General features: G+C 43.4%; 1 protein-coding gene across 9 annotated transcripts in view; it reads left to right on the forward strand.

Annotated features, from left to right (window-relative positions):
- Nucleotides 1-15,727, forward strand: part of JAKMIP3 (Janus kinase and microtubule interacting protein 3) — a 195,219-nt gene that overhangs the window by 40,463 nt on the left and 139,029 nt on the right. For all 9 annotated transcript variants that reach the window (XM_056529010.1, XM_056529011.1, XM_056529012.1 and 6 more), the window contains exon 3: nt 11,984-12,221. In XM_056529010.1, the coding sequence (XP_056384985.1) occupies nt 12,087-12,221 (135 nt within the window). In that variant the 5' untranslated portion in view covers nt 11,984-12,086. The remainder of the gene's footprint in view (nt 1-11,983; nt 12,222-15,727) is intronic.

Below are 15,727 nucleotides of genomic sequence, written 5' to 3' on the forward strand. Positions count from 1 at the left end.
CCCCCTCCCATAGACTTGCATTGAGGGGCCGTGACCGTGAGTCATGAGCCTCTGTCGCTGCACCCAACGCTCTAAACAAACACCGAAAGGAGCAGGGAAAACATGGAGGTCCCCAGTGGCGGGACCCCCGGGATCAGGCATCTTATCCCCTATCCTTTGGATAGGGTATAAGATGTCTAGTACCCCTTAGAAATCTAGGGTGAGTTCCCACACTTTTTTTTCCAGGACTTGACCCCTGGTTATAATGTTCTAACTAATATTGCCCCCACTGGTTAAAAATCCCCCCTTTGTTCACGTGTAATGGCCCTACTGTGGCCCCTACAGTAATATTGCCCAGTGTGCTTCATATAGTAACAGAAAAAAAAATAACAAGAACATACTCACCTAATCCTGACTCCCACGATGAATGGAGCCTCCATCTCTCTTCTGGCCCGCAGCCTGTAAGCCGCAGTGACAGGATCACTGGAAGGCTCAATGAAGTCATATCATAGTGCCGGCAAGAAACCTATGAAACCCTGCTAACTGTAGTCTCCACCTATTAAAGTGGGCAAGTCCACTGGTTTGCCACAAAACCCAATAGATTGATTATTGAAACCTATATAAGACAAATCTAAGTGGTCAAAAAATACAACAGAATAGTGTAAGGTGTAAGGGTCTATTCACACGTGCGAAATTCCCACACCAATTCCGCTTCTGCTCCCATGGGTGGTTTCTGGCTTGTACGGATTTTGTGTGGAATTTGTGCGGAAGTGTGGAATCCCATAAAAGTCTATAAGGCTTTCATTTGAGGAGGAATTCCGCAAGCAGAAATTCCGCCCGTGTCATAATTCCCATTTTTATCTTTGTTCATAGGTCATATGTTTACTGTATTTCAAAGGGATTTTTTAAACAAGGTTGTTAGAGACTTGCGCAGGTTTTTAATATAATCATCATGGCCAAAAGTTATAAGACTGACACAAATTTAAGTTTTTCCCAAAGGTAGCGTCTTCAGTTTAGTTAGCAATTTGTAAGTAATTTGCAGTTTGCAATTAGTAGCAATTTGCATTATGAAGAGTGTTATGAAGAGTGATCATTACAAGAGTCATTCCTTGGCATTAAAATTATAGGGATTTCCGGCCTTAGACATCTCATCCCCTATTCAAAGGATAGGGATAAGATGTCTGATCGTGGGGGTCCCACGGGGACTCTCACAATCTCCGCACAGCACCTGGCATTCTGTGCAGGGTGCTAATCCAGTCTCGGAAACTCTGGGTTCCTGAGAAGGCGATGTGATGTCATGCCACACCCCCTTGTGACGTCCTGCCGCGGCCCCGTGCCATAATGCCACGCCCCCCTCCATTCCTCTCTATTCTCCATCTCAAAACCCAGAGTTTCCAAGACAGAATGCCAGGTGCTGCATGGAGATTGCGGGGGATCTCAGTGGCGGGACCCCCGCGATCAGACATCTTATCCCCTATCCTTTGGAGAGGGGATAAGATATCTAAGGGTGGAATGTCCCTTTAATTTAATCACAAAATCTAATTTCCACTGACTTTTAGCCCTGCCAAAAAATTACCTACTGGCATAATTTTAGTGATCTTCACAGTAGCTCAGGAGAAAGTCAAGGACAAGGTACTTTATATCACTCTGGCATTGCTGCTTTAAAAGGGGGGTGGTGCTTTAAATAATTTCCTGCTTCTGTTAACCACGATTACCTCCAAGGAAAGACATGGAGTCATCATTGCTTTGAACCAAAAAGGCTTTACAGGCAAGGGCATTGCTACATGTAAGGCTGCATCTAAATTAACCAATATTTAGCTTCATCTAGGCCTAGACAAGCGGACTACCCTGTGAAATGGTCATCCCCTGTTACCTCCCGAATCTCAGAGATTAGACGAATCTGATAATGATACAATTTTAGCATATTCAGTAGTGAGTACCATCACTACATAACTTTTTCTACAAACCAATATACCTCTTTACCTAAATTTAGTCTTTGTTTGATTCTCATTTAGCTAAAGAGGCATCTAAAGTGCACATTTTGTTTATACTGCTTGTAAGATGAAAGGATTTGCACCGTTCACTTTGTATTTATGAATAAATGATAATTGTAGTGTCTCTAATGGATTGTCTCCTGATACATGATGCCAGTGTTTAAAAGGCTGAGATTGTTGGTGCTTCTGTCCCTAAACAGCCACATTGTTAAGCGGAAAGATGGCTAAATTACATTGATTACTTAAACAGAAGGTCATCAAAGCAGCAGGGAGAACAGTGCACGCAGTGGGTGATGAATAATGGATGTTGGCCAGCATGACATGGCACATATACACCATATAAGAAAGCACTATAAATATAATCATATACTATTATATACATTTTATTATACACTACAATAGAGAAGTGTTTGGGTAGTCTGAATCATCTTTTAGATCCTATGGATCTTCTTAATTAATCTACATATATTGATCTCTGGAATTCTACCAAGAATCATATAATGATGTTTATTTGAAGTGTACCTGTTCACCTTATTTGCTGCTTGGAGCTCCAGTCACCATTGCGCAGCTGTTAGAGCATTAAAGGGGTACTCCGGTTGAAAACAATTGTTTTAAATCAACAGGTGCCTGAAAGTTTAACAGATTTGTAAATGACTTCTATTAAAAAATCTTAATCCTTCCAGTACTTATCAGCTGCTGTATGCTCCACAGGAAGTTGAGTTGTTCTTTTCTGTCTTACCGCAGTGCTCTCTGCTGCTGCCACCTCTGTCCAGGAGCAGGAGAGGTTTGCTATGAGGATTTGCTTCTTCTCCGGACAGTTCCTGACATGGACAGAGGTGTCAGCAGAGAACACTGTGGTCAGACAGAAATAAACTACACAACTTCCTCTGTATTATACAGCAGCTGATAAGTACTGGAAGTAAGAAGTCATTTATAAATCTGTTTATCTTTCTGGAAACATTTGATTAAAAAAAAATAATAATCACCGGAGTACCCCTTTAGGCAACCTGTCCTTTCCTGGAGATGATGGTGGTTGCCAAATTTATAAAATTGCCCCCTTTTTTTTTTTTTTTGTCAAGTAGGTGGGTCCGAGCTACTGAAGTGTCACAGCTTGGCATGTCTCCTTGCAAACGCTCTCCTCTCAGCCCCTTACTGACTAATATACATATCCCAAAGGGTAAACTTAATGGCAACTAGTGTTGCTCACGAATATTCGCAATGCGAATTTTATTCGTGAATATCGCATATTGGCGAATTCACGAATATTCGCGAATATAGCACTATATATTCGTAATTACAAATATATATTTTTTTTTTGCACAGTACACATCACAGTGATCACCCCTCTCTGCTTCCAGCTTGTGTGGTGTAAAGAAGGCTCTAATACTACTGTGTGAGACTGGTGTGCGAATTTTCGCTTTTGCTAACTTTGTATATGCTAATTTCCGCATATGCTAATTTTCGCATACGCGAATATTACGATTATGCGAATATATGACGAATATTCGTCCATATATTCGCGAATATTCGCGAATTCGAATATGGCCTATGCCGCTCGACACTAATGGTAACATCTAGACGTCCATGTGTACCCAATGAAGAGGGGAGGGGGAAACCTCCTGCCATACAACTCTGATAGTGGTGTTTCTCTCTGAGAATTAAAGGGTTTGGCATTTGAAATCCAACATGCCTGATCCTAATCTCCCCTATCACAGGGGTGAACGCAAGGGGACGATTTTACAGTTTTATCTGCTACCCCTGAGCCCCTTTAAACTATATGGGTGATGAGGAAACCTAATGGGGAAAACTACATACTGTACATCTATCTACAGGGAGGAAACTACATACTGGGGGCCTATTTATGGGGAAACTCCTTACTGGGGACATATATACTGGGAAAACTACCTACTTGGAGCAATATACTGGGAAAACTACCTACTTGGAGCAATATACTGGGGCAACTACCCACTAGGGAACCTCTATACAGTGATCCCTCAAGTTACAATATTAATCGGTTCCAGGACAACCATTGTAAGTTGAAACCATTGTATGTTGAGACCATAACTCTATGGAAACCTGGTAATTGGTTCTGAAGTCCCACAATGTCATCCAAAAATAGGGGAAAAAAAGTGAGGATTAAAGAAAAATAAGTAGATAACTAATATAGATAAAGCAAATCCTTACATATAAAAGTAAGAAAGATCTGCTGGAAGCTGTAATCACTGTCTATGTCAGTGTTTCCCAATCAGGGTGCCTCCATCTGTTGCAAAACTACAACTCCCAGCATGCCCGGACAGCCGTTGGCTGTCCGGGCATGCTGGGAGTTGTAGTTTTGCAACAGCTGGAGGCACCCTGGTTGGGAAACAATGGTTTATGTAGAGGACAGGAGCTTCTTTAGGGTCCTATACAGTACACACAGTGTCCCAAATGGAGCCACCCTTACTTGGTGTCCAAAAGAGCAGCTAACCCTGGTACAGGTAAGGAGTAGTACAGAACTTGTAGTTCCTCCCTGTACTGCGGGGGGCGCTACCAGACCGCCAGTCGGTGCATGCACTTCAGTAATACAGGTGATTTACCAGTGAAGGCCCATTCTGATTGGTCGGTTCCTCCAGTTGTGACACGTTTCACAGATCCTGACTGTCTGTACATTGTATGTTGAGTCTGGCTTCAAGTTACGATGGTCCAAAAAAGACCATTGTATGTTGAAACTATTGTATGTTGAGGCCATTGTAAGTTGAGGGATCACTGTACTAGGAAAATGACATACTGGTGGCACTTACCTTTCTATTTATAGAGAAAACTACTGGGGGAACTGGTCTACTTACTCCTGAGCAAAGTACCTACCTGTGAGGGAGACCTACCTACCTATTCCCCCAACCAACTTACCTACCCATTTCACTGTGTGGGACACCAAAGGGGCATTTTTACTGTTTGGGGCAATATAGATGGGGGGAAGGTAAGGAGGGTGCTGGAAAAGTGCGGAACCTTAGATGTTTGTCTGTCACATTCAGAAGAGATGGGTTGTGGTTGGAAAAAATTGTCCTGGCAGTCAATGCTGGATACTCAAAAGGAAAGTGATCAACTAAACTAATATGGGGCATGGAACATCTTAGCTATGAGGAGCGATTAAAGGAGTTACAATTGTTTAGTCTTGAGAAGAGACGTTTAAGGGGGGATATGATAAACGTATATAAGTATATAAATGGCCCATACAAAAAATATGGAGAAAAACTGTTCCAGGTTAAACCCCCCCCCAAAGGACAAGGGGGCACTCCCTCCGTCTGGAGAAGAAAAGGTTTAGTCTCAAGGGGCGACACGCCTTCTTTACCGTGAGAACTGTGAATTTATGGAACGGTCTACCTCAGGAACTGGTCACAGCAGGAACAATTAACAGCTTTAAAACAGGGTTAGATACATTCCTGGAACAAAATAACATTAATGCTTATGCAGAATTATAAAACTACATCCCTTCCCCTTATCCCCTTACACCCTTCCCTTCAATTCCCTGGTTGGACTTGCTAGACGTATGTCTTTTTTCAACCATACTAACTATGGAACTATGTAACTCTGATCAGAGAAGACGTCACTGGATATAACTGCACTATAATCACTTATACAGTTTTCAGAAACTGTGTCCAGCTGGTGTCTACCACTGTATAGGGGAAATATTTGTCTTTGTATAGTTTTTATTTTATTTAGTAATAATATGGTGTTGTTTAAAGGGGTACTCCACTGGAAAACATTTTTTATTTAAATCAACTGGTGCCAGAAAGTTAAAACAGATTTGTAAATGAAATCTTAAATCCTTCTAGTATTCTACTTATCAGATGCTGTATGATCCACAGGAAGTTCTTTTCTTTTTGAATTTCCTTTCTGTCTGACCACAGTGCTCTCTGCTGACACATCTGTCCATTTTGGAAACTGTCCAGTGTAGGAGCAAATCCACATAGAAAACCTCTCCTGCTCTGGACAATTGCTGAAATGGACAGAGGTGTCAGCAGAGAGCACTGTGGTACTGTGGTCAGTCAGAAAGGAAATTCAAAAAGGAAAGAGCTTTCTGTGGATCATACAGCAGCTCATGAGTACTAGAAGGGTTAAGATTTTCAATAGAAGTAATTTACAAATCTGTTTAACTTTCTGGCACCAGTTGATTAAAAGGGGTATTCCAGGAAAAAAAAAAAAACTTTTTTTTTTTTTTTAGACCAACTGGCTCCAGAAAGTTAAACAGATTTATAAATTACTTCCAAGAATTATCAGCTGCTGAAGTTGTGTTGTTCTTATCTGTCTGGGAACAGTGCTCTCTGCTGACACCTCTGTCTCAGGAACTGCACAGAGTAGAAGAGGTTCGCTATGGGAATTTGCTTCTACTCTGGACAGCTCCCGAGACGCGTGTCATAAGAGAGCACTTAGACAGAAAAGAACTCAACTTCAGCAGCTCATAAGTACTGAAAGGATTAAGATATTTTAATAGAAGTAAATTACAAATCTGTATACGTTTCTGGAGCCAGTTGATATAAAATAAAATAAAAATTTCATGGATAACCCCTTTAAAAAAAATGTTTTTCCAGTGGAGTACCCCTTTAAACACTTCTGAAAATCCTACGTACCTCCAGATGTTGCAAAACTACAACTCCCAGCATGCCAGGACAGCCTGGAGGAACCCTGCTTGGGAAACACGGCTGCAGACAGTGAGCAGGTCACCTGAAGTGTATGGACCAGTAACAATGTTTTGTCTTACACCTGGCCATTGCTAGTGCTGTTACATTGTTACTTCTGACAAACCCAATTACGTTACTCAATTAAGACCTGGTAATGATGTTTCCCTTTGGAAGCAGATTACAGAACAATATAACTTCATTAGATGCTGGATTGGGCCTTTTCTTTTACTAGAAACCTTCAATGCAAATGTGAGCTTATTATGTGTTTTAAAGGAGTACTCCCATGGAAAACTTTTATTTTTTTATTTTTTATTTTTTTTATAAACTGGTGCCAGAAAGTTACACAGATTTGTAAATTACTTCTATTAAAAAAATCTTAATCCTTCCAGTAGTTTTTAGGGGCTGTATACTACAGAGGAAATGCTTTGCTTTTTAGATTTCTCTGATGTTATGACCACAGTGCTCTCTGCTGAACTCTGCTGTCCATTTTAGGAACTGTCCAGAGCAGGATATGTTTGCTATGGGGATTTTCTCCTGCTCTGGACAGTTCCTAAAATGAACAGCAGAGGTCAGCAGAGAGCACTGTGGTCATGACATAAGAGAAATCTAAAAAGCAAAGCATTTCCTCTGTAGTATACAGCCCCTAAAAAGTACTGGAAGGATTTAGATTTTTTTTAATAGAAGTAATTTACAAATCTGTTTAACTTTCTGGCACCAGTTTATGTTAGAATTTTTTTTTTCCATGGGAGTACCCCTTTAAACATAAAGGTGAATGCTAGAAGTGGTGATAAATGGCCGCAATTTTCTTTCGATCTGCGAGAAGCACTAAAATTGATAGATTTCTACCAACCATGACACCTTAGGAATAATAAAGATCCTGGGTATCGATCTGTTAAAAGCTAAAATATCTACTGGCCGTCCCTGGAATGTTAACTAGATGTGTTATAAATGTATAAGCAATGGATACATAGGATTAAGCTGCTTGTATTGAAATGTATAGACCAGGCGGCTCTGTATACCTGTAAACAACACAATGGGGGAGATTTAGCAAAGGATTTAGACAGTTTTTTCCTGTCTAAAATTGTCGCACAGAAAGTCGCAGTCTAAATATGTGTGACTTTTTCGCGGCTTTTGCTTTAGAGGATTTTTAGAACATGATGCATTCTAGTCTATTTTAGACCAAAAAAATGCATTGGTGCTGAATTAATCAAAAGCGACTTTTCGGCGACAAGTCGCATGGGCTGAAAGTACACTGAAATGTCAGACCATGCGGGAGCAGGTTTATATACAGTCTAAACCGTAGATCCCGTAGTTCGTGCACAAAATGTATCAAGAGCCGTGCGACTTAGGCGCACAATAGACCGGCCTAATGCTCTGTAGTTTGGTCTATATTGATGTGGGACATAGACAGCTTTGATATATCTTCCCCAATGTTTCTGTAGGTCAGTGTTTCCCAACCATTGTGCCTCCAGCTGTTGCAAAACTACAACTTCCAGCATTCCTGGACAGCCAAAGGCATTAGATTATGATGCACCTTGTATAACACTGTAATACACAACACCATACACCATACAGCACCATACTGCCTGGTCATGTTGGTCAGTTCTTATATTCTCATGATTTGTATTGTACAGATCTAACATTATTACGTACAGTAAACCCTGATAAACCTGCCAAAAACCATCTACAGGATTAGCAATGATGATCTGCAATTCTGTGACCTGGATTCTGGCCTCTCCAAGCAACAGCAACAAGATTCATTCATTTGTCATCACCATTATCAATCATCTTCTTATCAAGAAAGGGGCGCTGGCAGTCACCTGCATTAAGCAAACCCTATGTGTACTGTAGGTAGTCTGTTATATCCTATGATGGTTTATATTGGGGAATCATGGCTGAATATTCAGAAAGTTACTAAAATAATCATTGGATACTATCTACCTTGTTTAAGAGTATAAGAGTATGATGTCCCAGTACAGAATAAAGTCCCGTAGAGTACTTAGGCCCTGTCAGGTTGGGTCCCTCTGTGTCCTAGGGGCCGTCCTGCAGTGTCTCCCCCATAGTAATATATATTATGTATAGTGTTATGGTGTTATGTATAAAGGACCTTTGAGTTAGTCACATGATAATGTGTTCGCATGATGTGTTTGTTACCCAGAGAGCACCAGGTGACCTGTAGCTTGACCTATAGGCTCCTTGCACAGCCCCCCTTTATAAGGAAGGGGGGGGGCAGCAATCTTCCTCTTTTGCTCTTATGACTCCTTCTGAGATACAGTAAAGTCCAGATGTCTCAGAGCCAGTGTCCAGCACATCTGGAGGCCTCAAGCCTAACCAGTAGCCACAAGTCATCTCTGTCTGCTGTCACTACCTACAGTCAAGTCAAGTCTATTACAGTCAGCGTGGGCTGAGGGGAAGTCTGTACAAACACTGGAAGTCCCAGCATGCTGCAAGGTCCCCCTCCGTGTTACTGGTCACCTCTCTGGGATCCTGGCCTAGCTGTAAAGACTGTTACCATCTGTCTACCTCAGTAAAGCTACCGTTAACCCTAACCTGGTCTTGGACTATTATTACCCTGCCTAACCTAGGGACTGCGGTGCTACAGTTCGGGTGGTTACTGGGAAAACCATGTCCTGGCATCACGAACATTCAGGGGTTAATAACACCTGCCCCTGGGCTACAACATCTGCCCCATGCACCTCACCTTCACACCCCGTGGATCACCACAAGAGCATCATATACTTTCTGCCAGAACAATCCAGTGATATGGGCGACAAAGAGGGGGGGGGGGGGGGCTATATGTAAATGCCCAAAGTGGTATTTCTAGAGGCAGGGTAGGGTATTACAGCTTTTAAAAATATATCCCATATTCACAGGATATGAAATAAGTGGCTGATCGCAGGGTGTCCACCCTCTGGGACCCACAATGATCTCCAGAACAGGGCCTGACTCTTCCCACTGAGTGCTCCGGCCCCCACATACTCATCTCTGCAGTGAGGGGCCACTCAGTCAATCACCGGCCACCGTGGTGTTCCACTTTGGTGTTTGGCTGAGTGGGCCGTCACTGTCAAGCAGGCAAGGTGCAAGGATATTTGCCACCCTAGGCAAAATCTCATTTTGCCACCCCTTGACCCCGCCAATTGGCTCCGCCTATTTACTCTGCCCTTTGACACGCCCCACCTTACTACTGGGGTTAAACACTGTAACAAACCTCCACCTCAAGTAACCCCTTACTACTGAGGTGACACACTGCAACAAACCCCCTCCTCATGTAACCCCTTACTACTGAGGTGACACACTGTAACAAACCCCCTCCTCATGTAACCCCTTACTACTGAGGTGACACACTGTAACAAACCCCCTCCTCATGTAACCCCTTACTACTGAGGTGACACACTGTGACAAAGCTCCTCCTAATGTAATCAATCAGGAGTTTTGCTGGATGGGCAGGTGCAACGGATGCTCTTTTACCTATAGGCAAAGCCACCACTGCTGTCAAGACAATTATGTGGGCGCTGTAGCATTGAGTGGGAAGAGTGAGGCCCTTTTCTGGACATTGCAGGGGTCTCAGTAGTCGTACTCCCAGTGATCAGACACTTTACCCTATCCTGTGGTTAGGAGATGGGTTTATTTGACTGGATAACCCCTTTAAAGGTATTACATTCTCAGCATGTTACCTCTTATCCATATAATAAGCTGTCCCCGGAATGAATGGCGTGCACCATCCCCATGTGGCCACTGCTCCGTTCACTATCCATTTTTTCAATTGCTGAACTAAAATTTGTCAGCGACATGAAAATGAATGAAGCAGTGTTCACGCAGGAATCCCAGGCAGTCCGGGCATGCTAAGAGTAGTAGTTTTGTAACAGCTGGAGGCACACTGTTTGGGAAACACTGCTGTAGGGTAAGGAATAATGATATCCAAAGACTGCACTTTCCCATTTATTGGCCTTGAGGATTTAGTACCGTAATATCATAAGCTGTAAAAGCATCCGTCCATACACTAGGGCTCTCTTGCTGGTTATATATATTCATAGACTGAAATACAGGAGACATATTCAGACTTCATTTATGTCTCGGAGAACAGAACAGGTTTTTCACCAAGAGTTTTCATCTAATGCCAGAATCCAGGTCACAGAATTGCAGCTCATTTCTGGCCCGGCGGCTGCTGTTTGTTAATCCTGTAGATGGTTTTCGGCAGATTTGTCAGGGTGGATTGTACTAAATAATATTAGATCTGTACAATACAAATGATGAGGATCTCAGAACTGACCAACATGACCAGACTGTATGGTGCATCGTGTCTTGTATATTACAGCGCAACTGCTTATACAAGGTGGACTGTAACGCATCTTACATGATCCATTCCATGCTTTCTGACACAAGTGTACATTTCGCAGACCACACAGAAATAGATTTTTGGAGAATCATTATGTGTATCTTGGGCACACAGCAAGAACCGGAGATATAAGCCTTCATTCACATGAACTTGTTAAAGATCTGTAGCATAGAACCTTAAAGGGGCACTCCAGTGGAAAACATTTTCTTTTTTTAAAAAGTTAAACAGATTTGTAAATTACTTTTATTTAAAAATCGTAATCCTTCCATTACTTATCAGCTGCTGTATGCTCCAGAGAAAGTTCTTATCTTTTTGAACTTTTTTTTCAGGCTGACCACAGTGCTCTCTGCTGACACCTCTGTCCATGTCAGGAACTGTCCAGAGCAGGAGAGGTTTGCTATGGGGATTTGCTCCTGCGCTGGACAGTTCCTGACATGGACAGAGGTGTCAGCAGAGAGCACTGTGGTCAGACGGAAAAGAACTTACTCTGTAGCATACATCAGCTGATAAGTACTGGAAGGATTAAGATTTTTAAATAAAAGTAATTTACAAATCTGTTTAACTTTCTGGCACCAGTTGATTAAAAATAAAATAAAATAAAATAAAATGTTTTCCAGTGGAGTACCCCTTTAAAAGGGTATTCCGGCCAATGACATCTTAACCTCTCTGTTTCCGGGACTGTAGATATCATGCCACACCCCCCTCCGTTCATGTCTATGGGAGGGGGCATCACGCCCCCTCCCATAGACATGATTGGAGGGGGCGTGGCGTGATGTCACAAGCAGGGGGGGGGGTGGGGAGTCATCACACAGAGGTTTCCGAAACTGGAGGCGCGGCCCAGCATAGAATGTGGGTGCTGCATGGAGATCGCGGGGGGTCCCTTTTGGATAAGGGATAAGATGTGGGTGTTGTGCCGGAGTAATAGTCAATATAATGTCAAACAAGAAGACATGGTTGACTTTTTAGCAGTATAACGGGCTTTTTTGTGACCAACTTTTCTTTTTTTTTTTTCTCAGATAAGAAAAATGTAGAAAATGAATCAAAGGCTCTTGGCTCTGTGAAGCAGGGAGGTCGCCCTCTCTGATCCAGTCTGCACCCTTCCAGTCACTCCACCTCACAATGTCAAAGAAGGGTGCCAGCAGCAGAGTTAAGGGCGAGAGACCGGATACACTAGCTTCCTTACAGGCTGCAAATGAAGACCTGAGGGCTAAACTCACTGATATTCAAATAGAACTCCAGCAGGAAAAGAATAAGGTGAGCGAATGAGTATATAATGGGGGGTTGTGGAAGAAATGTTTGTAGTATAAATCTGTCCCGCATAGCATGTAGTCAGATCATTGCATGGAAACCAAAAAATGTATAATAATAATAATAATAATACTCCTGTAGATAGTGGATATGTTTTTTTCTATTTTTTTATGGCTGTTATTCCTTACCTAGATAATAAGCTGTCCCCAGAATGAATGAAGTGAACCATGTCTGCATGGCCACCGCTCCATTCACTCTACGTGGGGCCACCTAACACTGAACTAGGAAATATTTGGTGACCCCATAGAAACAAAATGGGGCGGTGTCCATGCAGGGATTGGACAGGGACCCAACAGTCGGATCCCCAAAGATCAGCTTGCTATCCCCTATCCTATGGATTTGGTATGACAAGCTGTAATGGAAACACCCCTTAAATTGTCCCAGTTTTATCTTTTACCATGTTCCCCACCTAAGTGGGCACTGTCAGAATCAAAAACTTTTTATATGTTGTACATCTTGGCAAAACATTAAAGGGGTTATCCAGGAAAAAAACTTTTTTTATATATCAACTGGCTCCAGAAAGTTAAACAGATTTGTAAATTACTTCTATTAAAAAATCTTAATCCTTTCAGTACTTATGAGCTTCTGAAGTTAAGGTTGTTCTTTTCTGTCGAAGTGCTCTCTGATGACACGTGTCTCGGGAACCGCCCAGTTAAGAAGCAAATCCCCATAGCAAACCTCTTCTAAACTGGGCGGTTCCCGAGACACGTGTCATCAGAGAGCACTTCGACAGAAAAGAACAACCTTAACTTCAGAAGCTCATAAGTACTGAAAGGATTAAGATTTTTTAATAGAAGTAATTTACAAATCTGTTTAACTTTCTGGAGCCAGTTGATATATATATATAAAAAAAAGTTTTTTCATGGATAACCCCTTTAACCTTGAAAACAGAGAGGAGAGGGTTACAGAGCTAAGCACTCCGGTGCAAAATGCGTCAGGTTATCCTGTGTACTGCGTTATACTGAAATAAAGTTCAGAGTTCTTAACTGCAAATAACAGTTCTGTGCCGGACTATCTTCTTTGCTGATATATATATACATATATATATATATATATATATATATATATATATACTAGGGATGCACCGATATATCGGCGGCCGATACATATCGGCCGAAAATAGCTGTTTCGGGGAAATGCCGAAACAACAAAAAATGTGCCGATAATGACCCACCTCCCCTGCCCGCCCACAGCACAAGTTGCAAACACTGCCAGTGGCAGAGGCACTTGTGGGGGGGGGGGAGGGGGGCAGGGGGGGCCGACCCGTGTATGGCTGCAGGCGGGGGCCGACCAGAGCATATAAAAACTAATACTGTATACTAAAAACCAGGGGGCCTCCAGCTCTTGTGAAACTACAACTCCCAGCATGCCCGGACCTGCAAAGTCTGTCCGGGCATGCTGGGAGTTGTAGTTTCACAACAGCTGGAGGTCCCCTGGTTTTTAGTATACAGTATTAGTTTTTATATGCTCTGGTCGGCCCCCGCCTGCAGCCACAAACAGGAGCCGGCCCGGGCAGATAAAAAGAAGTATTCCTAATCCTATCCCGGACATCCCTGTGTCCCGAAAAATCTTTTCGGGACATAAAGATGTCCGCCGGTCACTCACCATTCCCCGGCGTCCTCCTGCGATCCTCCTTCGGTCCTTCGCTTCTCCGCCCTATGGTTGTACGCACGGGACGTCACTGACGTCCCGTGCGTACAACCATAGAGACGCAGGAGGACCGTAGGATCGTCGCAGGAGAATGCGCGCTGGCCGGGGCCTGGTAAGTGACCGTGTCATCTTCTTCAGTGTTCCGGTCACCGCTCCCCCATAGGCCATAGCAGTAGATGTGACCCCGGGCCGGAGGAGCGGTGACCGGAACACTGTGGGGGCAGCAGTACAGACATACAGCCTCCAGCCATACACTGTATATGGCTGGAAGCTGTATGTCTGTGGGGTGGGGGGGAAGCTGCCTACTATTGTGGGGGAGCTGCCTAATATTGTGGGGGAGCTGCCTAATATTGTGGGGGAACTGCCTAATATTGTTGGGGTGGAGCTGCCTAATATTGTTTGGGGGGAGCTGCCTAATATTGTGGGGGGAGCTGCCTAATATTGTGGGGGGAGCTGCCTAATATTGTTTGGGGGGAGCTGCCTAATATTGTTGGGGGGGGCTGCCTAATATTGTGTGGGGGGGGGGGGAGCTGCCTAATATTGTGGGGGAGCTGCCTAATATTGTGGGGGAACTGCCTAATATTGTTGGGGGGAGCTGCCTAATATTGTGGGGGGGAGCTGCCTACAATTGTTGGGGGGGAGCTGCCTAATATTGTGGGGGAGATGCCTAATATTGTGGGGGGAGCTGCCTAATATTGTGGGGGGAGCTGCCTAATATTGTGGGGGGAGCTGCCTAATATTGTTTGGGGGGAGCTGCCTAATATTGTTGGGGGGAGCTGCCTAATATTGTGGGGGGGAGCTGCCTACTATTGTTGGGGGGGAGCTGCCTAATATTGTGGGGGAGCTGCCTAATATTGTGGGGGGGAGCTGCCTAATATTGTGGGGGGAGCTGCCTAATATTGTGGGGGGAGCTGCCTAATATTGTTTGGGGGGAGGTGCTTAATATTGTTGGGGGGGAGCTGCCTAATATTGTGGGGGGGGGGCTGCCTAATATTGTGGGGGAGTTGCCTAATATTGTGGGGGAACTGTCTAATATTGTTGGGGGGAGCTGCCTAATATTGTGGGGGAAATGCTGACCTAATGTGGGGGAGCTGCCCACTATTGTGGGGGAGCTGCCTACTATTGTGGGGGAGCTGCCTACTATTGTGGGGGAGCTGCCTATTAATGTGGGGGAGCTGCCTATTAATGTGGGGGAACTCCCGACCTAATGTGGGGGAATCTAATGAGCGGAGCGCTGCATTTTACCAGAAGACGGGGAGAAGTCATTTTCGGTTTCGGTATCGGATTCGGCCGGACATTTTTTTTTAATTTCGGTTTCGTTTCGGTTCTGAAATTTCCATTTCGGTGCACCTCTAATATATACACTTTTCTTTTCTGTGATATGAAAGAAACATCATGGTTAAAGTAGAAAAGATCATCATTTTCTCCCAGAAACAGAGTCACAGGACCTCTTTAAGATAAGAAACCACTCAGTATAATAAGTATATAATAACATCTTCTGGAAGCGCTATATACTTTCCACATCTCTGTATAACTGGGAACATCCGCTGACCATGTACTGATCCTGCATTAGATACGCTCATATGCCTCTTAATTAAGGATTCCGAAGGTTTACATAACGGTATCCAGTCAAATCCACAATGTCCATGCTTTTTTATGCAGAGTCAGTGTATGTAATGAAGCCTCCTGCCTCCAGATGTCATTAGGATAGTGCGGAATCAACACATCTCTAGGGTTCTTCCTAAACTGAGATTATACTGGCGTGAACAATAACCCTGAATACAGAAACATTTCTTAATCTG

The sequence above is a fragment of the Hyla sarda genome, chromosome 7, assembly GCF_029499605.1.
Source record: "Hyla sarda isolate aHylSar1 chromosome 7, aHylSar1.hap1, whole genome shotgun sequence".
Taxonomy (NCBI): Eukaryota; Metazoa; Chordata; class Amphibia; order Anura; family Hylidae; genus Hyla; species Hyla sarda.